At 38.5% G+C, this 22,333-nt stretch overlaps 1 protein-coding gene and 3 pseudogenes across 1 annotated transcript; all 4 read right to left on the reverse strand.

Annotated features, from left to right (window-relative positions):
- Positions 1–1,938: 1,938 nt before the first annotated feature.
- Positions 1,939–2,619, reverse strand: LOC148212252 (secreted RxLR effector protein 161 pseudogene; annotated as a pseudogene).
- A 2,960-nt stretch (positions 2,620–5,579) lies between these two features.
- On the reverse strand, positions 5,580–6,260 carry LOC148212253 (secreted RxLR effector protein 161 pseudogene; annotated as a pseudogene).
- Positions 6,261–9,218: 2,958 nt separating this feature from the next.
- LOC148212254 (secreted RxLR effector protein 161 pseudogene) lies at positions 9,219–9,899 on the reverse strand (annotated as a pseudogene).
- A 657-nt stretch (positions 9,900–10,556) lies between these two features.
- LOC148212255 (uncharacterized) lies at positions 10,557–14,280 on the reverse strand. Its single transcript, XM_088122165.1, has 2 exons — positions 14,085–14,280; positions 10,557–11,194 (listed from the first exon to the last, which is right to left on the reverse strand). Exons 1-2 carry the CDS (start codon positions 14,278–14,280, stop codon positions 10,557–10,559), a joined length of 834 nt encoding a protein of 277 aa, XP_087978291.1.
- Between the last annotated feature and the right edge of the window lie 8,053 nt (positions 14,281–22,333).

The following is a 22,333-nucleotide window of genomic DNA, read 5'->3' on the forward strand; positions in this document are numbered from 1 at the left end:
ACTGTGTGTACCAAGAGACTTCTCTTTAAGGAAGGACCTATTAACCGAGGCTCATAGTACCCCGTTCTCGGTGCGTCCTGGGATCACCAAAATGTACAGGGATCTTAAGAAGCACTACTGGTGGCATAACATGAAGCGCGAGATTGCCCAGTTTGTTAGTAAGTGTCTGACGTGTCAACAGGTGAAGGCCTCAAGGCAGAGACCTGCCGGGTTGCTGCAACCTCTAAGTGTACCGGTGTGGAAATAGGATGACATAGCCATGGACTTCATTACAGGGTTGCCGAGGACGGCTAGAGGTTTCACAGTGATCTGGGTAATTGTGGATCGCTTAACAAAGTCTGCGCATTTCATACCAGGCAAGGCCACCTTTTCAGTAGAAAGGTGGCCGGAGTTGTATATGCAAGAGATAGTTAGACTCCATGGCATACTAGCATCCATCGTGTCAGATCGAGACCCCCGCTTCACGTCAACTTTTTGGCGAAGTTGGCATAAAGCACTTGGGACTCAGCTCAATTTTAGTACGGCGTTCCATCCCCAGACTGATGGCCAGATTGAGCGACTGAATCAGATTTTGGAGGATATGTTGAGGGCTTGCGTACTGGACTTCGGTGGTTCTTGGGACAAATACCTATTCTTAACGGAGTTTGCCTACAACAATAGTTATCAGTCAACTATTGCCATGGCCCCATATGAAGCTTTGTATGGGAGGAAGTGTAGGTCGCCGGTGCATTGGGACGAGGTCGGTGAGAGGGCCCTGTTGGGACCAGAGTTGGTGCAGGAGACTAATAGCGCCATCCAAAGGATTAGGGCAAGAATGCGGTCGGCTCAGAGCAGACAGAAGAGTTACGCTGATGTTAGGCGAAGAGCATTGGAGTTTGATGTTGGCGACCACGTTTTTCTTCGTGTGGCATCGGTGAAGGGAGTTCTACGTTTTGGTAAGAAGGGAAAACTCAGTCCAAGATTTATTGGTCCTTTTGAGATCTTGGAGCGCATTGGCCCAGTCGCTTACCGGTTGGCCTTGCCACCGTCGTTGATTGCAGTGCATAACGTGTTCCACATGTCCATGCTGAGGAAGTATGTCCATGACCCTTCACACGTCTTGGATTATGAACCACTGTAGGTGGACGAAACCTTGTGTTATAAGGAGGTACCCATTGAGATCGTAGCAAGAGAGACCAAGGTGCTGCGGAATCGGGCAATTGACTTGGTGAAGGTCTTGTGGAGAAATCACCAAGTAGAGGAAGCCACCTGGGAAAAGGAGGACGAAATTAGTGCCCGGTACCCTGAATTATTCGAACGACGAACTTTCGAGGACGAAAGTGTCTAAAGGGGGGAAGTCTATAACGCCCCGCGTTACTCAGGTTAGTTGATCTCAAATCCCCGGGCCTCTTTTCTTAGAAATTTCTTTTTTTTTATTTCATTGTTCATTTCATTTTATTTCGAGCTGCTGTGGTAATTGTTGTGAGTGTTGAAGTGTACTTACGTATCCAATTATTGTGTAACGAGGAAATTATTTTCTCTATAATTGTTCTGGTCCGTTGGGCCCAACTTGTTACAATAATGGGCTGTATTCAATAGTGTCTCCAGGAAAAGGTACCCAACTTGATCCATGTACTATTGATTGTTTAGGCTATTTACTTGAACTTGATCAAGTTTATGTCTCTACATAAAGTCCAAGTACTCATTATAATAGCCAAGGGTTCGTAGTTTATTGGATTTATTAAAAAACAAATTCACTTTCATTTAACAACATTTGTCTGAATAACCTCACATTAATGTTCACTGTTTAGAAAGTACGAGTTTTAGGACAGTGTACCCAACAAACTCCCACTTGGACTAAAACTCCTAGTGGGTTTACAACGTGGTTGAGTTAAGTGCGAGAAATGTAAATACAATAAACTAGGGCATCTCATACCCAATTTCTCCCACTTGCCCTATTTATTCTAATCGTAGTCCTAAACTTTTTAGATGACTCTCAAAAACACTAGCCGGGAGGGCCTTCGTAAACGGATCAGCAATGTTGTGCTCAAACGCTATTTGTCTTACACTAACGTCTCCTCTCTGCACAATTTCTCTGATGAGATGGTATTTGCGCTCAATATGCTTTCCGCGCTTATGGCTTCTCGGTTCTTTGGAGTTCACCACTGCCCCACTGTTATCGCAATACAAAGTGATGGGCAGATATATGTCTGGAACAACTTCTAGACCATTTAGGAACTTCCTAAGCCATACTGCTTCCTTGGCTATTTCGCATGCAGCAACATATTCTGCTTCCATTGTGGAGTCGGCAATGCAGCTCTGCTTTATGCTTCTCCACACTACTGCTCCTCCATTAAGAGTGAACACCGATCCCGAAGTAGATCTCCTTGAGTCTATATCAGTCTGAAAATCGGAGTCAGTGTATCCAGTAAGGATCAGATTCTTATTTCCATACACGAGCACATAGTTCCTTGTTCTCCTAAGATACTTGAGGATATTCTTAACAACAGTCCAATGTGCATAAGCGGGATTGGACTGATACCTACTGACTATCCCTACTGCAAAGCATATGTCTGGTCGGGTACATAGCATTGCATACATCAAACTCCCGACTGTTGATGCATAGGGAACACGTCTCATATCCTCAATTTCTTGAGGTGTCTTATAACATTGTTCCTTCGACAGATGTATTCCATATCTGAAAGGTAGAAGACCTCTCTTGGAATCCTGCATCTTATATTTAGACAACACTTTGTCTATATAGGATGTTTGAGACATAGCTAGCGTTCTGTTCTTTCGTTTTCGAACTATTTGGATACCTAGAACATATTGCGTCTCTCCAAGATCTTTCATTTGAAATTGGGTTGCTAGCCAATTTTTTATGTCAGTTAAATATCCTACATTATTCCCAATAAGTAGGATGTCATCTACATACAAAACAAGAAATGCTACCGTGGAGTTGATGATCCTTTTGTAAACACAAGGTTCATCAATATTTTGTTCAAAACCGTAAGATTTGACCGCAGCGTCAAACCTCATGTTCCAGGATCTGGATGCTTGTTTTAATCCATAAATGGATTTTTTAAGTTTACAAACTTTTTGCTCCTGACCCTGTTCTACGAACCCTTCTGGTTGGACCATATAGATACTTTCGTCAAGATTACCATTCCGAAAGGCAGTTTTGACATCCATTTGCCAAATTTCATAATCATAAAAAGTGGCAATGGATAATAGTATCCTAATAGATTTAATCATAGCAACAGGTGAAAAGGTTTCTTCATAGTCTATCCCCTCCACCTAGGTGTAACCTTTTGCTACTAATCGGGCTTTATAGGTTTGTACCTTTCCCGAATGGTCTCTTTTACGCTTATAGATGCATTTGCAACTGATAAGTCTCACCTCATCTGGTTTGTCTACAAGCTCCCAAACCGAATTGAAGTACATAGACTCCATTTCGAGGTCCATGGCTTTGATCCACTGATCTCGGTCAACATCATACATTGCCCTTTTATAGGTCAATGGATCCTCTAAGCCATCATCAGACATGGTGACTTCGGTTTCAATTAAACCCATATAGTCGTCAGGCTGTCTCACAACTCTGCCACTACGTCGAGGCTCTCTCATCTCTTGAGAAGGATGTGACGGACCAGATGTGCTTGGTCTATTATCAACTCTTGTTGATGGTCCAGCATGATCAACAACTCTTGTTGATTTATCTGTAGCATCTTTTGAAATCTCTTCTAATACTAGTTTGCTACAGGGTTTATGATCTCGTATGTGGTCTTCCTCTAGGAATGTGGCGTTTGTCGATACAACTACCTTTTCATCTTGAGGATCATAAAACAGACCACCTCAAGGCAGAGACCTGCCGGGTTGCTGCAACTTCTAAGTGTACCGGTGTGGAAATAGGATGACATAGCCATGGACTTCATTACAGGGTTGCCGAGGACGGCTAGAGGTTTCACAGTGATCTGGGTAATTGTGGATCGCTTAACAAAGTCTGCGCATTTCATACCAGGCAAGGCCACCTTTTCAGTAGAAAGGTGGCCGGAGTTGTATATGCAAGAGATAGTTAGACTCCATGGCATACTAGCATCCATCGTGTCAGATCGAGACCCCCGCTTCACGTCAACTTTTTGGCGAAGTTGGCATAAAGCACTTGGGACTCAGCTCAATTTTAGTACGGCGTTCCATCCCCAGACTGATGGCCAGATTGAGCGACTGAATCAGATTTTGGAGGATATGTTGAGGGCTTGCGTACTGGACTTCGGTGGTTCTTGGGACAAATACCTATTCTTAACGGAGTTTGCCTACAACAATAGTTATCAGTCAACTATTGCCATGGCCCCATATGAAGCTTTGTATGGGAGGAAGTGTAGGTCGCCGGTGCATTGGGACGAGGTCGGTGAGAGGGCCCTGTTGGGACCAGAGTTGGTGCAGGAGACTAATAGCGCCATCCAAAGGATTAGGGCAAGAATGCGGTCGGCTCAGAGCAGACAGAAGAGTTACGCTGATGTTAGGCGAAGAGCATTGGAGTTTGATGTTGGCGACCACGTTTTTCTTCGTGTGGCATCGGTGAAGGGAGTTCTACGTTTTGGTAAGAAGGGAAAACTCAGTCCAAGATTTATTGGTCCTTTTGAGATCTTGGAGCGCATTGGCCCAGTCGCTTACCGGTTGGCCTTGCCACCGTCGTTGATTGCAATGCATAACGTGTTCCACATGTCCATGCTGAGGAAGTGTGTCCATGACCCTTCACACGTCTTGGATTATGAACCACTGTAGGTGGACGAAACCTTGTGTTATAAGGAGGTACCCATTGAGATCGTAGCAAGAGAGACCAAGGTGCTGCGGAATCGGGCAATTGACTTGGTGAAGGTCTTGTGGAGAAATCACCAAGTAGAGGAAGCCACCTGGGAAAAGGAGGACGAAATTAGTGCCCGGTACCCTGAATTATTCGAACGACGAACTTTCGAGGACGAAAGTGTCTAAAGGGGGGAAGTCTATAACGCCCCGCGTTACTCAGGTTAGTTGATCTCAAATCCCCGGGCCTCTTTTCTTAGAAATTTCTTTTTTTTTATTTCATTGTTCATTTCATTTTATTTCGAGCTGCTGTGGTAATTGTTGTGAGTGTTGAAGTGTACTTACGTATCCAATTATTGTGTAACGAGGAAATTATTTTCTCTATAATTGTTCTGGTCCGTTGGGCCCAACTTGTTACAATAATGGGCTGTATTCAATAGTGTCTCCAGGAAAAGGTACCCAACTTGATCCATGTACTATTGATTGTTTAGGCTATTTACTTGAACTTGATCAAGTTTATGTCTCTACATAAAGTCCAAGTACTCATTATAATAGCCAAGGGTTCGTAGTTTATTGGATTTATTAAAAAACAAATTCACTTTCATTTAACAACATTTGTCTGAATAACCTCACATTAATGTTCACTGTTTAGAAAGTACGAGTTTTAGGACAGTGTACCCAACAAACTCCCACTTGGACTAAAACTCCTAGTGGGTTTACAACGTGGTTGAGTTAAGTGCGAGAAATGTAAATACAATAAACTAGGGCATCTCATACCCAATTTCTCCCACTTGCCCTATTTATTCTAATCGTAGTCCTAAACTTTTTAGATGACTCTCAAAAACACTAGCCGGGAGGGCCTTCGTAAACGGATCAGCAATGTTGTGCTCAAACGCTATTTGTCTTACACTAACGTCTCCTCTCTGCACAATTTCTCTGATGAGATGGTATTTGCGCTCAATATGCTTTCCGCGCTTATGGCTTCTCGGTTCTTTGGAGTTCACCACTGCCCCACTGTTATCGCAATACAAAGTGATGGGCAGATATATGTCTGGAACAACTTCTAGACCATTTAGGAACTTCCTAAGCCATACTGCTTCCTTGGCTATTTCGCATGCAGCAACATATTCTGCTTCCATTGTGGAGTCGGCAATGCAGCTCTGCTTTATGCTTCTCCACACTACTGCTCCTCCATTAAGAGTGAACACCGATCCCGAAGTAGATCTCCTTGAGTCTATATCAGTCTGAAAATCGGAGTCAGTGTATCCAGTAAGGATCAGATTCTTATTTCCATACACGAGCACATAGTTCCTTGTTCTCCTAAGATACTTGAGGATATTCTTAACAACAGTCCAATGTGCATAAGCGGGATTGGACTGATACCTACTGACTATCCCTACTGCAAAGCATATGTCTGGTCGGGTACATAGCATTGCATACATCAAACTCCCGACTGTTGATGCATAGGGAACACGTCTCATATCCTCAATTTCTTGAGGTGTCTTATAACATTGTTCCTTCGACAGATGTATTCCATATCTGAAAGGTAGAAGACCTCTCTTGGAATCCTGCATCTTATATTTAGACAACACTTTGTCTATATAGGATGTTTGAGACATAGCTAGCGTTCTGTTCTTTCGTTTTCGAACTATTTGGATACCTAGAACATATTGCGTCTCTCCAAGATCTTTCATTTGAAATTGGGTTGCTAGCCAATTTTTTATGTCAGTTAAATATCCTACATTATTCCCAATAAGTAGGATGTCATCTACATACAAAACAAGAAATGCTACCGTGGAGTTGATGATCCTTTTGTAAACACAAGGTTCATCAATATTTTGTTCAAAACCGTAAGATTTGACCGCAGCGTCAAACCTCATGTTCCAGGATCTGGATGCTTGTTTTAATCCATAAATGGATTTTTTAAGTTTACAAACTTTTTGCTCCTGACCCTGTTCTACGAACCCTTCTGGTTGGACCATATAGATACTTTCGTCAAGATTACCATTCCGAAAGGCAGTTTTGACATCCATTTGCCAAATTTCATAATCATAAAAAGTGGCAATGGATAATAGTATCCTAATAGATTTAATCATAGCAACAGGTGAAAAGGTTTCTTCATAGTCTATCCCCTCCACCTAGGTGTAACCTTTTGCTACTAATCGGGCTTTATAGGTTTGTACCTTTCCCGAATGGTCTCTTTTACGCTTATAGATGCATTTGCAACTGATAAGTCTCACCTCATCTGGTTTGTCTACAAGCTCCCAAACCGAATTGAAGTACATAGACTCCATTTCGAGGTCCATGGCTTTGATCCACTGATCTCGGTCAACATCATACATTGCCCTTTTATAGGTCAATGGATCCTCTAAGCCATCATCAGACATGGTGACTTCGGTTTCAATTAAACCCATATAGTCGTCAGGCTGTCTCACAACTCTGCCACTACGTCGAGGCTCTCTCATCTCTTGAGAAGGATGTGACGGACCAGATGTGCTTGGTCTATTATCAACTCTTGTTGATGGTCCAGCATGATCAACAACTCTTGTTGATTTATCTGTAGCATCTTTTGAAATCTCTTCTAATACTAGTTTGCTACAGGGTTTATGATCTCGTATGTGGTCTTCCTCTAGGAATGTGGCGTTTGTCGATACAACTACCTTTTCATCTTGAGGATCATAAAACAGACCACCTCAAGGCAGAGACCTGCCGGGTTGCTGCAACTTCTAAGTGTACCGGTGTGGAAATAGGATGACATAGCCATGGACTTCATTACAGGGTTGCCGAGGACGGCTAGAGGTTTCACAGTGATCTGGGTAATTGTGGATCGCTTAACAAAGTCTGCGCATTTCATACCAGGCAAGGCCACCTTTTCAGTAGAAAGGTGGCCGGAGTTGTATATGCAAGAGATAGTTAGACTCCATGGCATACTAGCATCCATCGTGTCAGATCGAGACCCCCGCTTCACGTCAACTTTTTGGCGAAGTTGGCATAAAGCACTTGGGACTCAGCTCAATTTTAGTACGGCGTTCCATCCCCAGACTGATGGCCAGATTGAGCGACTGAATCAGATTTTGGAGGATATGTTGAGGGCTTGCGTACTGGACTTCGGTGGTTCTTGGGACAAATACCTATTCTTAACGGAGTTTGCCTACAACAATAGTTATCAGTCAACTATTGCCATGGCCCCATATGAAGCTTTGTATGGGAGGAAGTGTAGGTCGCCGGTGCATTGGGACGAGGTCGGTGAGAGGGCCCTGTTGGGACCAGAGTTGGTGCAGGAGACTAATAGCGCCATCCAAAGGATTAGGGCAAGAATGCGGTCGGCTCAGAGCAGACAGAAGAGTTACGCTGATGTTAGGCGAAGAGCATTGGAGTTTGATGTTGGCGACCACGTTTTTCTTCGTGTGGCATCGGTGAAGGGAGTTCTACGTTTTGGTAAGAAGGGAAAACTCAGTCCAAGATTTATTGGTCCTTTTGAGATCTTGGAGCGCATTGGCCCAGTCGCTTACCGGTTGGCCTTGCCACCGTCGTTGATTGCAATGCATAACGTGTTCCACATGTCCATGCTGAGGAAGTGTCCATGACCCTTCACACGTCTTGGATTATGAACCACTGTAGGTGGACGAAACCTTGTGTTATAAGGAGGTACCCATTGAGATCGTAGCAAGAGAGACCAAGGTGCTGCGGAATCGGGCAATTGACTTGGTGAAGGTCTTGTGGAGAAATCACCAAGTAGAGGAAGCCACCTGGGAAAAGGAGGACGAAATTAGTGCCCGGTACCCTGAATTATTCGAACGACGAACTTTCGAGGACGAAAGTGTCTAAAGGGGGGAAGTCTATAACGCCCCGCGTTACTCAGGTTAGTTGATCTCAAATCCCCGGGCCTCTTTTCTTAGAAATTTCTTTTTTTTTATTTCATTGTTCATTTCATTTTATTTCGAGCTGCTGTGGTAATTGTTGTGAGTGTTGAAGTGTACTTACGTATCCAATTATTGTGTAACGAGGAAATTATTTTCTCTATAATTGTTCTGGTCCGTTGGGCCCAACTTGTTACAATAATGGGCTGTATTCAATAGTGTCTCCAGGAAAAGGTACCCAACTTGATCCATGTACTATTGATTGTTTAGGCTATTTACTTGAACTTGATCAAGTTTATGTCTCTACATAAAGTCCAAGTACTCATTATAATAGCCAAGGGTTCGTAGTTTATTGGATTTATTAAAAAACAAATTCACTTTCATTTAACAACATTTGTCTGAATAACCTCACATTAATGTTCACTGTTTAGAAAGTACGAGTTTTAGGACAGTGTACCCAACAAACTCCCACTTGGACTAAAACTCCTAGTGGGTTTACAACGTGGTTGAGTTAAGTGCGAGAAATGTAAATACAATAAACTAGGGCATCTCATACCCAATTTCTCCCACTTGCCCTATTTATTCTAATCGTAGTCCTAAACTTTTTAGATGACTCTCAAAAACACTAGCCGGGAGGGCCTTCGTAAACGGATCAGCAATGTTGTGCTCAAACGCTATTTGTCTTACACTAACGTCTCCTCTCTGCACAATTTCTCTGATGAGATGGTATTTGCGCTCAATATGCTTTCCGCGCTTATGGCTTCTCGGTTCTTTGGAGTTCACCACTGCCCCACTGTTATCGCAATACAAAGTGATGGGCAGATATATGTCTGGAACAACTTCTAGACCATTTAGGAACTTCCTAAGCCATACTGCTTCCTTGGCTATTTCGCATGCAGCAACATATTCTGCTTCCATTGTGGAGTCGGCAATGCAGCTCTGCTTTATGCTTCTCCACACTACTGCTCCTCCATTAAGAGTGAACACCGATCCCGAAGTAGATCTCCTTGAGTCTATATCAGTCTGAAAATCGGAGTCAGTGTATCCAGTAAGGATCAGATTCTTATTTCCATACACGAGCACATAGTTCCTTGTTCTCCTAAGATACTTGAGGATATTCTTAACAACAGTCCAATGTGCATAAGCGGGATTGGACTGATACCTACTGACTATCCCTACTGCAAAGCATATGTCTGGTCGGGTACATAGCATTGCATACATCAAACTCCCGACTGTTGATGCATAGGGAACACGTCTCATATCCTCAATTTCTTGAGGTGTCTTATAACATTGTTCCTTCGACAGATGTATTCCATATCTGAAAGGTAGAAGACCTCTCTTGGAATCCTGCATCTTATATTTAGACAACACTTTGTCTATATAGGATGTTTGAGACATAGCTAGCGTTCTGTTCTTTCGTTTTCGAACTATTTGGATACCTAGAACATATTGCGTCTCTCCAAGATCTTTCATTTGAAATTGGGTTGCTAGCCAATTTTTTATGTCAGTTAAATATCCTACATTATTCCCAATAAGTAGGATGTCATCTACATACAAAACAAGAAATGCTACCGTGGAGTTGATGATCCTTTTGTAAACACAAGGTTCATCAATATTTTGTTCAAAACCGTAAGATTTGACCGCAGCGTCAAACCTCATGTTCCAGGATCTGGATGCTTGTTTTAATCCATAAATGGATTTTTTAAGTTTACAAACTTTTTGCTCCTGACCCTGTTCTACGAACCCTTCTGGTTGGACCATATAGATACTTTCGTCAAGATTACCATTCCGAAAGGCAGTTTTGACATCCATTTGCCAAATTTCATAATCATAAAAAGTGGCAATGGATAATAGTATCCTAATAGATTTAATCATAGCAACAGGTGAAAAGGTTTCTTCATAGTCTATCCCCTCCACCTAGGTGTAACCTTTTGCTACTAATCGGGCTTTATAGGTTTGTACCTTTCCCGAATGGTCTCTTTTACGCTTATAGATGCATTTGCAACTGATAAGTCTCACCTCATCTGGTTTGTCTACAAGCTCCCAAACCGAATTGAAGTACATAGACTCCATTTCGAGGTCCATGGCTTTGATCCACTGATCTCGGTCAACATCATACATTGCCCTTTTATAGGTCAATGGATCCTCTAAGCCATCATCAGACATGGTGACTTCGGTTTCAATTAAACCCATATAGTCGTCAGGCTGTCTCACAACTCTGCCACTACGTCGAGGCTCTCTCATCTCTTGAGAAGGATGTGACGGACCAGATGTGCTTGGTCTATTATCAACTCTTGTTGATGGTCCAGCATGATCAACAACTCTTGTTGATTTATCTGTAGCATCTTTTGAAATCTCTTCTAATACTAGTTTGCTACAGGGTTTATGATCTCGTATGTGGTCTTCCTCTAGGAATGTGGCGTTTGTCGATACAACTACCTTTTCATCTTGAGGATCATAAAACAGACCACCTCTCGTTCCTTTAGGGTATCCCACAAAAAGATACAATTTTGAACGACGTTCCAATTTCTTAGGATTTTGTACCAACACGTGTGCTGGACAAACCCAGATTCGAAAATGACGTCAACTAGCTTTATGCCCAGTCCATAACTCATAAGGTGTTTTTGAAACACTTTTAGAGGGAACGTTATTTAAAATGTAAGCTGCAGTCTCCACTGCAAACCCCCAGAAAGCTAAAAAAATTTTGGTAAAGAAAGCTAAAATTTTTTGCAAATAAAATTTGTTTTTTTAAAAAAATAAAAGAGTTTGTTTTAAAAGTGAAATCAAATAAAAAATAGGATTTTGAAAGAAACAGATTGTTTTAAATAAGTTTTTGAAAAGAAAAGAAAAGATTTTGATAAATATAATTTGTTTAAAACAAAAACATTTTATTTGGTAAATCAAGATAAATTTTAAAAATAAAGAAGATTTCGTTTTAAATTTTTAGTTTTTTTTTTAATGCAAAATAAATAAACTGTTGGGTTTTTTTCAAATAAAAGGTATTGTTTTAAAATAAGGTTCTAAATGATCTACTTTGGAAAAAAGAGCAAAATGTTTTTAAAAATAAATTTTGATTAAAATTGTAAAGTGGTAAAAATGTTGAATTTTAAAATGAAAGTTTTTTTTTAAAGCCTCCTCCACCTTTTAATTTCTTTTTAGATAGTAGTAAGATATCTTGTTTTGATTTTAAAATAGATGTCTTTAATTTTTTTAAAATTTTAGTTTTTAAAAGAAGGAAAATTCTTTTTTAAGGAAAATATTAAGAGTAAAGTTTTTTTCAAAACATAAATTTTGTTTGATAAAATGAAACTTAAATTTCAAGGTAAAAAAATTTGAGTTTTTAAAGTAAGATTCGTTTAAATGTTTTTTAAAATAAAGTTTTTAACTAACATGTGTTTTTAAAAAGAAATTAAAATTAACATCTTTAAGTGTTGGCACAAGAGGTACGACTCTTGAGTGGTTACACATAGGTCCCAAGATTAAACCCTTACGTGCTATTTCCAATATTCTCGAGGTGGTTAATTTTGCTAATGGCGTTTGCGCCACTCATAATTGTTAATTCATATTTTATTGTAAAATGTGAATTAATAAATATGGGACATTTAAACAAAAACACAAAAATATTTTTCTTTTGGACCAAATAAAATAATAGGATAATTTTTGACAAAATGTGGTACCGTTTTTTAACGGGTGTCGTAGGGTGCTAACACCTTCCCTGCGCTCAATTGACTCCCAAACCAAGAATTTTGATTTTCGTAGGCCGTTTTTTATTTATTAGGTGATCAATCTCATCTCGTAGATGATTGGTGGCGACTCCAAACCCTTATCTCAAAAAGAAACCCTTCAGTGGATGACGTCAGCTGCTCCGCGTCGTGATAACGTTGCGACAAATCTGTAACGACCCAGAATTTCCCACACACTTCTAGGTCACGTTAACTACCCAACTACTTAAACTTAACCCCCAAATACGGCATGCCAACCCCTTATGTAAACAAGTATATATATCAAGTCCCAATTCTCATCAATTTAACAATAAATCAATCTCACAGAGTAGCATTCAACAACATTCGTGGACCACCCCACAAGACAAGTTTATTAATCAAACTAGGCAAAACTCAATAAATGGAATAGAACTAAGATAGTCACCTATTCTCGAAATGAAATTAACAACAAAGGGGGAACCTCCCAATTATTTAAAAACGACAAAAGTTTATTGACCATAACATAAGGTCTTAACCAATCACTTAAACTAAGCAAGAGTGACTAAGCAGCCTATGGTCCCCGCTCGTCATGTCTCCTCCGTCCCATCACCATGGTCGCCCACGAGTCCTTCACCTGAAACAAACAATTTAGAGGGGGGGTGAGTATATAAAATATACTCCATAAGTAGCCCTCGACAACACACGTACACATCATGCTCAACTATATCATGAAACATTCATAGTCATGCTTCTCAACACATTATGCATTCAAACATAACACATTCCATAAAATTTAGTGACAACCACAACTAGGAAAACATGTTAACAAGCAACCTTTAGACCCCCTAACATCTCAAATACCTCTACGTTCATCACAGCTATCCTAACCTTCCACGGTTATCCTTCCGAGTAGAATCGGCCCCTGACCATTTATACCCAGAGCCCCGACCCTGCTGCATCGGCCCTCGACCATTTATACCCGAGGCCCCGATGACTTCACCATCTATTGGCCCTTGACCATTTGTACCCAAGGCCCCAATAGTCTTCCCTCCAAAGAACTCCTCGTATCGACCCTCGACCATTTATACCCGAGGCCTCGATACTCCATTAGTGACGTATCAGCCCCCGACCATTTATACCCGAGGCCCTGACACCCACTGTTTCATTCCTTCCAAAAATCCAACTTTCACCAGAGTCTTACCATATACTTTCTTTTATCACTAACCCTGCATCTTTCAACTCACAAGTACAGTTCAGCATGCTTTCACAACTTTAGCAACTTCCTAATAATGAAATAATAACCCAAATCATGCTCAATATCTAACATCATTATTTAACAAGTATTACCAAGGATAATAGCTCACTAAACACGCCGAACAAAACATGCATATCCAGGCAACAAACATTACCACAGCAATGCTCACAGTTCATCAAAGCAGAAAACCCACCATTTTTCATCGCAAATATCCAACATCATTCCAAGTATATCGACTAACACCATAAAAATTATTTAGCACGACGACGTCACAAAATTAACATTAAACGCTACAAAATCAGCACGTTAGAGATATCGAGCATACATTAACACACGCACACGCCCCTTGTCTACTTACCCACAATCGTGCCCTTAAGTTTTGCGTCGACCTCACCCACCAAGACCGACTTCGTATAGATGTGGGTCACCTAGATCTAGCTCGCCAAGGTGTGGGTAGCCTAAATTGAGCTTCGAACGGATGTGGGTCACCGCCAAACGTCCTAAACACCGCTGTAACGTACAATTCTGCCGTCGTTTCGCTGCTGTACCGCCGTTCGCCGTGCGCCACCGCAAGGGAGAGGCCGCGCTGGTTCGTGGCAGATCGTCGGGGCGCACCGCCGCTGCTGCAGGCCGTCGGAACGTCGGGGAGTCGCGCTGCCGGTCCGCCGCTGTAGTAGTCCGCCATGCACCGCTGCGAGGAGGGCGCGCCACCGCTGTACTTGTTACGAAACGCCGCCGCTGGAGCGCCGGGAGTCGCCGGCCGCCGCTCGTGGTGTCTTCGTCCGCCGCTGCTACGGGTCGTCGTCCCGTTCGAAGTGGCTAGCAGCACCGGTGCTGCGTCGAGGCATCGGAGAAGCTGCCGGAAAAAGAGAGGAGGCGCGACGGGATTGGGAACGAAGAGGAAGTCGGGAAATGACTAGGGTAGAAGAAAAAGAAGAAGAAAGAAAAGGAGCTTGGGGCTAGGGTTTTCTTTTCCTTTTGTTTTGTTTTAAAAGCCACATTACCTCAATGGAGGCCCAACCATCCAAGCCCAAGAGAAAGGAGGGGAATTTTAAAACAAGACCCAACATACAGAGTTCGGTAATTATTAATTTAATTGGATTTTTTTCTTAGAGCCCGATAAATATAGATAAATTTAATTATCAATCAATAAATTTAATTAACAATCAATTTAAAATTAAATGAAAAATCTCCTGATTCGAGACTAACTAACCTGAGGGACTCGGGGCGTTACAAATCCAATCCAAGATTTGATCACTGGACTGCCGTTAAGGGAATCCTCAAGCATCTTAGGAGAATGAGGATCAATATGCTTGTGTATGGCGTTAAGGATTTGATCCTTACAGGATACACTGACTCTGAATTCCAAAGTGATAAGGATTTGAAAAAAATCACTTTTGGATCAGTGTTCACTATTAATGAAGGAGCTATAGTATGGTGGAGCATTAAAAAACGGATGCTTCGCAAACTCCACAATAGAGGCCGAATATGTTGCCGCTTGTGAAGCAGCAAAAGAGGCAGTGTGGCTTAGAAAGTTCTTAATTGATTTGGAAGTTGTTCCAAACATGACTTTGCTCATCACACTTTATTGTGATAACAGTGATGCTGTGGCAAATTGCTGATCCGTTTACAACGGCTCATATGACTAAAGTGTTAAAGGGTCGTCTAGAAGGTCTAGACCTACGAGAGATGTACAATATAGTCTAGGGCAAGTGGGAGACTTGTAAAGGGTATAGTAGTGTATGCCCTAGTTTATTTTATTTGTACTTTATTATACAACCCACTTTTTCCTTTAGCTTTTGTACACCCCACTAGAGTTTAGTTCAAGTGGGAGTTTGTTGGGTTTTATGCCTTAAATTTAAAATACATAAAAATATAAAACAGGGAAGAATATTGGATTTTACTTTTGAATATTCATTTTCGTGTAATCCCAATGAGACAACACCACTTGATCTTCGTCGCTAAGTTTCTCGGTCGAGAATCCGAATTGTGGGATCTAATTGCAAGGGATTGAGAGATTAAGAGAGTGGAGAGATTTTTAGCCCTTTCGGCCTTTTTTTTAGAGTTCAGGTTACTGTTATATTTGTTGGGTTTTATGCCATAAACTCATGGTTTGTAAATAAAACAAATATTCAATCAATAAAGTTGTTATTGATAGAATTTCAATAACCCAAATCCAATAAACTAATATCTGAGGTTATGTCATGTAACTGGAACAGTATTTAATAGATATACAGTATATATTTAATATACAGAGTATATATTTGATATACAATGTCTATATATACAGCATATATTCGACATACAAGTGGATAATATTCCAATAGTAACCTAAAGTATCTATAGTATATAGATAAGGTTGGGTACCTTATCCTGGCAACACTATGGATACGACCAACTTTGTAATAGTTACAAATGACTTGAACCAGGTCATTCGTGTGGAGACATGCGAGTGGGTGTATCCTATACAATGAGTTTGTATAAAATCGGACCACGAAATAATTAATCTTTAGTTGTAACACCGTTAGCTAACCGATTAATATTTCAATAGGATGACTAGGTAACTCAATCTCAATCCTAAGTGAGTTATGGACTCGTGCCTGTTAGGGCTCGTCCTTTGATTTGTACAGGTGAGAGTGGCCCGAGTCGCTGACTCAATATGCCTACCATTTTGGTGATGCGACCGAGTGGAGAGCTGGGAACATAACTACACAAGAGGGAATTCACTCCTTCCCGACTTTAGGGTAAATAGATGAGTGTTCTCGAAGTGCTGACTCTGAAACTTGAACAAGGGGCCCCACCCTCTCACTGGCCCGAGAGGGACTTTCGATTATTGGTTGGACCATAACCAGGTTGTTCATTAGAGGATCAGCGGTACTTAAGATACAAGATGTAACACAAGGGTAAAATGGTAATTTGACTCAGCTGTGGTTACGAACACTCGTGAAGGATTGATTACTGTTAATGGTCAAAATCCATGAACGCAAAATATTCTACAGTGAGAAGAATGCAACTGTGGGTCTTTAGTGGAGTGACCAACAGTTAACGAATGTTGATTAATATGGTTAATGAGTTTAATCATTTAATCTCGTATCGTTGGAACTTCCGATCTATAGGTCCATTAGGTCCCCTTGCTAGCTGGTAAATGATAGTTAAGAATAGTTAGTCTTGAAAAGAATTTGAATTGTTCAAATTAGTTAAAGTGAATTAAGGTTAATTGTATGAGATGCAATTAATATAATGTATGTTGATACATTATAATATAAAATTAATTTTGAATTGGATTAAAGATATAAATATTAGAATGTGATTCTAATAAATATAATTGATTAATTTAAGATTAATTTAATTAAATATGATTTAATTAAATTAATGTCATATATTAATTTGGTTAAATTAAATTAGATTAATAATTCTTTTTTTAATTAGTTATTATTTTAATTAAAATAAAAGAAGAAAAGGAAAGAAAATGGGAGAAAACCTCCCACTTCCCACCATTGGGGAAGTGAGTGGGAGAAGTGGTGACTTCCCCCTCACTCCTCCGTCCCTATAAAGGGGAGGTTCTCCATCTCTTTTAAAAAGTCAAAACGTCGGTTGATAGAGTTTCCGAAACTCTAAACGTGAAAAGCTCTCTCTCGATTTCTCAATTTCTCTTTCAATTATAAAACGGTTCCCACAAACCGAGTTCTTAATATCCAGAGGATAGCAAGGAAGATTTTGTGGTGGCGTTGGTGTCTACATTGAAGAGGTGTCTTCAAAGGTATGTATCACTAACTTTTTCTTATTCATGCTTATATGTCTTTTCTTTGTTGTAATTCTAAGACAAGATCGAAGCACACGCGTTCGTGCGTTTCCGCTTCGCGATCTGATCCCTTCAATATTTATAGAGAAAGAAAATCCTAAGACCATTAGGATATCTTATCATTTTGTATATAAAATAAATTTCTCCTTAGTCTAGGGGAAATTTCAAGACCTTCAGGATATCTTATTCTTTTAATTTAATTAATAATAAACAAATTAATCAAATCAATTAACAATTAACAATTAATTAATTTAATTAATAACTATGAATCTAAATAATAATCAATTAATTTAAATTTAAATATTAATTAAATAAATAATAATTAATTATTTAACTTTTAATTAAATATCACATATTTAATTAAAACTACATGTTTGAATCATATTTAAATGCATCTCTCTTGTATAATCTATAGTTTTAATATCTATAGTTTTAATATGACTCAAATTCATATTAATTATTCGAATCCTATTCAAATATTTCTCTCATAGTATATAGTTTAATTATTGAATCTTTATTAAAAAATAAACTATGTATACAATGTATCATAATATACATAATATAAATTCCCTGATATATAATTTGAACATTTCAAATTCTCTCAAAATCTTGATCCTCGTTTTACCCATTGTGAGCTAGCAAAAGGACCTAATGGACCTACAGATCAGAAGCTTCAACAGTACGAGGTTAATTGATTAAACTTATTAACCAAATTAACCAATATTCGTTAACTGCAGATCATTCTACTAAAGATCTGCAGCTGCACTATTCTCACTGCAGGATATTTCGTGTCCACGGAAATTGACCATTCGCGGTAAGTTCATCCTTAACGAGTGCACGTAACTCTATCTGGGTCAAATTACCATTTTACCCCTGAGTTACATCTTGCTCCTTAAATACCACTATTCCTCGAATGAACAATCCAGTTATGGTCCGATCAATAATCGGAAGTCCCTCTCGGGCTAGTGGGAGGATGTGGCCCTTTGTTCAACTCCCGGAGTCAGCATGTAAGGGAACACTCATCTACTTCCCTAAGTCGGGAAGGAGTGAATTCCATCTTGCGTAGTGATGTTTCCAGCTCCACGCTCGGTCTCGTCCCAAAAATGGTAGGATCATTGAGTCGGCAACCCGGGCCACTCTCACCCATACAAACCAAAGGACGATCCCTTATAAGTAGGAGTCCCTAACTCGGTCAGGATTAAGATCGAGTTACCTGGTCATCCTATGAGATAACAATCTATTGACTAGCGGTACGGTCCGATCTTATACAAACTCATTGTACAGGATACCCCCACTCGCATGTCTCTACATGAAGGACCTAGATAAATTTGTTTGGAACTATTACAAAGCGGGTTGTATCCATAGTGTTACCAGGATAAGGTACCCAACCTTATCCATATACTATAGACCATTTAGGTTATTACTGGAACATTATTCATTTGTATATCGAATATATATTGTATATCGAATATGTACATTGTATATTAAATATATACTATATATCAAATATATACATTGTATATTAAATATATATTGTATATCAAATATATACTGTTTTAGTTAAATTAAATAACCTTGGATCTTAGTTTATTGGAATACGAGTAATGCAAATAAATAATAAGATAATTCTTTATTGAATAAATAATTTGTTCATAAATTAGAAATACACGAGCTAAGGGCACCAAACTCAACAACCTGATGTGGAAGTGAGACCCTCTATTTATAAGTAGGGGACCCGACAAGCTATTCGACATGTGGTGATGTGTGTTGGCTTGAAGGTCGGACATTTTGGGTGCCTAAGGTCAAACCCAGATGACGGCTACATTACTAAGAGGCATCTTAGTAGCGTTATATAACTAAGTATGGCAGGTCGAACTTGTTAGAGACAATGTTTAGGTAGGACTTGGTTCATTTGGACCTTCCTCCATCCTCCACATGGCAGCTAATTTTCTTTCGCCAACATTGGCCCCAACTCTGTTTGGTCGTGAGTGCGACCTGGTAGAGGAGTTTTCTGAATTTGAAAATTTGCCTAAGTGGCGACTTCATTGCTTGGAGCTCAATGGTACCGAACTAGCGAAATATAATCGTTAGGAATGTAAAAGATTGGTATGACCGCTATCGGAGCACTCAAAACGTTTCTGATGCTCGGTATGCTGTTAGATCTTAACCATTGACTTTTGGACACGTGTAAGGTTGAGATGAATTTTTGATTTGCTATAAGTAATCCTCATATCCATCTCCACCTTTTACACTTTCTTGTTTTTGAAATTCTTGAGTCCGACCTAGTAAACTCGGTGCTTCCTTCTAGGTTGGTCTTCTGCCTTTGAAAATTTTCTTGTTATATTTCGTTTTATTGGAAATGTCCAGCTCTAGCGATCCGTCTTTCAATGTTATAATTGGCTGGAAAGAGAGCAGATCGTCCTATAGTTATGTAAATAGTGCCTCGATTAGCGGGTTTCTTATGACAAACCTTTGGCACCCCGTTCCCGAGTGGTTTCACTTTGTGAATAGATTTAATGAGGAGCTTGAAGTAGATGCTCCTCACAGTAGTTTTAGGCTAAATTATAGTATATCTATTTTATATTTTCTGATCTATTTTTTTTTTTTCAAATACACTATATGAGGAAAAGGTTAATAGAAAAATCTTTTAAAATGACCAATTACACAAACATGTTTTCACAAATAATTTATTATTAAAAGAAGAAAACTATTATTAAAATCAACTCTTTTAATATTTTTATTTTTAGAATTTATTTCAAAAATATTGAGTGACAAATACAAGAGTATAGATCGGAGCAAATAATATGTTAAATAAAATAAATATGTCTTAACCACCAAGGTACAATTGCATTATTCTTTGAATACACATCATATTTTTTTACTATATATTTAAAGAAACATTGCATAGTTAACCCCAAAATTATGAAAACTTACTCATACCTCCCTGATTTAACTAGTGAAGGATTCTCGTAAACTTACAAAAATTGATTTTAAAATATTGTAATAATTCATTTTTTTTTGTTCATAATTAAATAACTGACATTATGACCATTAAACTTTTTAAAATATATTATTTTGGCATCAAATTTTTGTTAGTTTACCAGTGTTCAAATTTACAATTTATGAATATGAAAATAACGATCCCAAAATTCCACGGTTAATTAAGCAATATTCTCTTAAATATATAAAATTGCCGAGAAGAGTCTAGTAGTAGCTTAGAAGTAGTAGTAGTTACTTCTAATATTTTAGATGAAAAGGTATTTTTGGTTGTATATATATATATGAAACATTTTCAACTTCAAAGGTTATGTAAGAGCAAACTGAGACTATGATGAGTTTGAATCGAAAGCACAGGAATAAGGATCAAACATTAGTTTAAAACGTCTCAACTTCTTACAATGTGACACAACTTTCACCATCTCGTATTTGAACATACTCACAAAATTGAGCCTCCAACCTCAAGGGAAGGAGAATATGTCTTATTGCTTAACATTTGATAAAATTATACACAATCAACTACTACGTTTTGATAATTGATATAGGTGAATTTATCTTAGAATATAGTCTATAAATAATGGACGTATGATATATTTGTAAAGTTTTTTTTAGTACATGTATTTCGAAAGTTATAGTCAATAAGTAATATTCTTTGACATTTGATGGTTTACTAATAGTCAACTAGTGGTTGATGTCTATGTGCTCTAAGATCTATGTGATTTGAGAGTGTTTTTAAAATAAGTGATTTTAGTAAAACTACTTCAATTAAAGTACTTAAACATAAATTTTTAATAAAAGTACTTTAAGTGATTCATCGACAAGTATTTGGGTCAAATGCACTTAAAAATTACTTTCTTACAAAGCACTTTTTTTCCGAAAGTAATTATAAACTAACTTCCAAACATGATGAATTTGAGTGGAAAGTATTTTGGGTGACGACAAAAATGCTAACTCTAAGTGGCCGTTTGTTTTTCGAGAATGTAGATGTTCGGCATCTAGCGATGCTTGAAATTTCAGATGCCCAAAATTTTAGATATCCGACATCTTCACATACCCATGTTTGTTTCCTAGGAATATTTATTAAGGATGTCCGGGAATATTTGGATAGCCACGTTTGTTTTGCAGGATTTGTTTTTGGGATGTGTTAAATTTATAGAATGTTCCAAAAATGCCCTCACGATTACTCATATAATTTATAAATTCATTTAATATAATAGATTTATTTTAATTAATTTAATATTTTGTTTTTTTATATGTTGTTGTGGAGAACGAATTAATTCCTATTAATTTAATATATATTTCATTTTCAACTTTAATATTTTTCCAAAAACACAATCATATAATTGGTATTATTTTCGATAAAATTTATTTATCTTACCATCATATTATATTTTTAGGAAAAATATTACAAATATATTTGTCATCAAAAAATTGTTTGATTTAAAATTATATATTTCTGATAATAAATATTATTGATAATTTAATTCCTTCCAAATATTAAAAATAAATTCATATATTATATAATTTAATTGCAGTTTATTTTATATGTAAATGTAATATACAAATATACTTAATTGCATAAAATTGCTTATCCATTAATTTATTTGAATTATAAATTTAAAAATAAAATAAAATATTTTTTGGGAAAAAATAAAGAAAATATATGCAAAAAAAAATGAAAGGCAAAAATGTAGAGAGCGGATGCCCTCAACACCGGAATCTTGGATACCCACGTTTCAAAAAGGCATCTAAAACTCGTTAAATGCCTCCCGTACGGGTATTTAGGATATCCGGACATACTTGAGATACTCGGGTATCATACATTTACTGTAAAACAAACGTGGGAATCCATATGCCCGTCCAATGGGAATCTTGGATTCCCACAAAACAAACGGCCCCTAAAGATAATCTTAATATATGATTTACATTTTTTTTAGTT

The sequence above is a fragment of the Momordica charantia genome (assembly GCF_013281855.1).
Source record: "Momordica charantia cultivar OHB3-1 chromosome 3 unlocalized genomic scaffold, Mcharantia_2.0 BLBB01000003.1, whole genome shotgun sequence".
NCBI classification, from domain to species: Eukaryota; Viridiplantae; Streptophyta; class Magnoliopsida; order Cucurbitales; family Cucurbitaceae; genus Momordica; species Momordica charantia.

Excerpts from the sequence above, each read along its gene's own strand:
- LOC148212255 (XM_088122165.1), bottom strand. The coding sequence starts at position 14,280 with ATGGCGGACTACTACAGCGGCGGACCGGCAGCGCGACTCCCCGACGTT. Across the intron at positions 11,195-14,084 it reads GGTGTTTAGGACGTTTGGCG|CACACGTGTTGGTACAAAAT; the intron begins GTGACCCACATC and ends GGGTTTGTCCAG.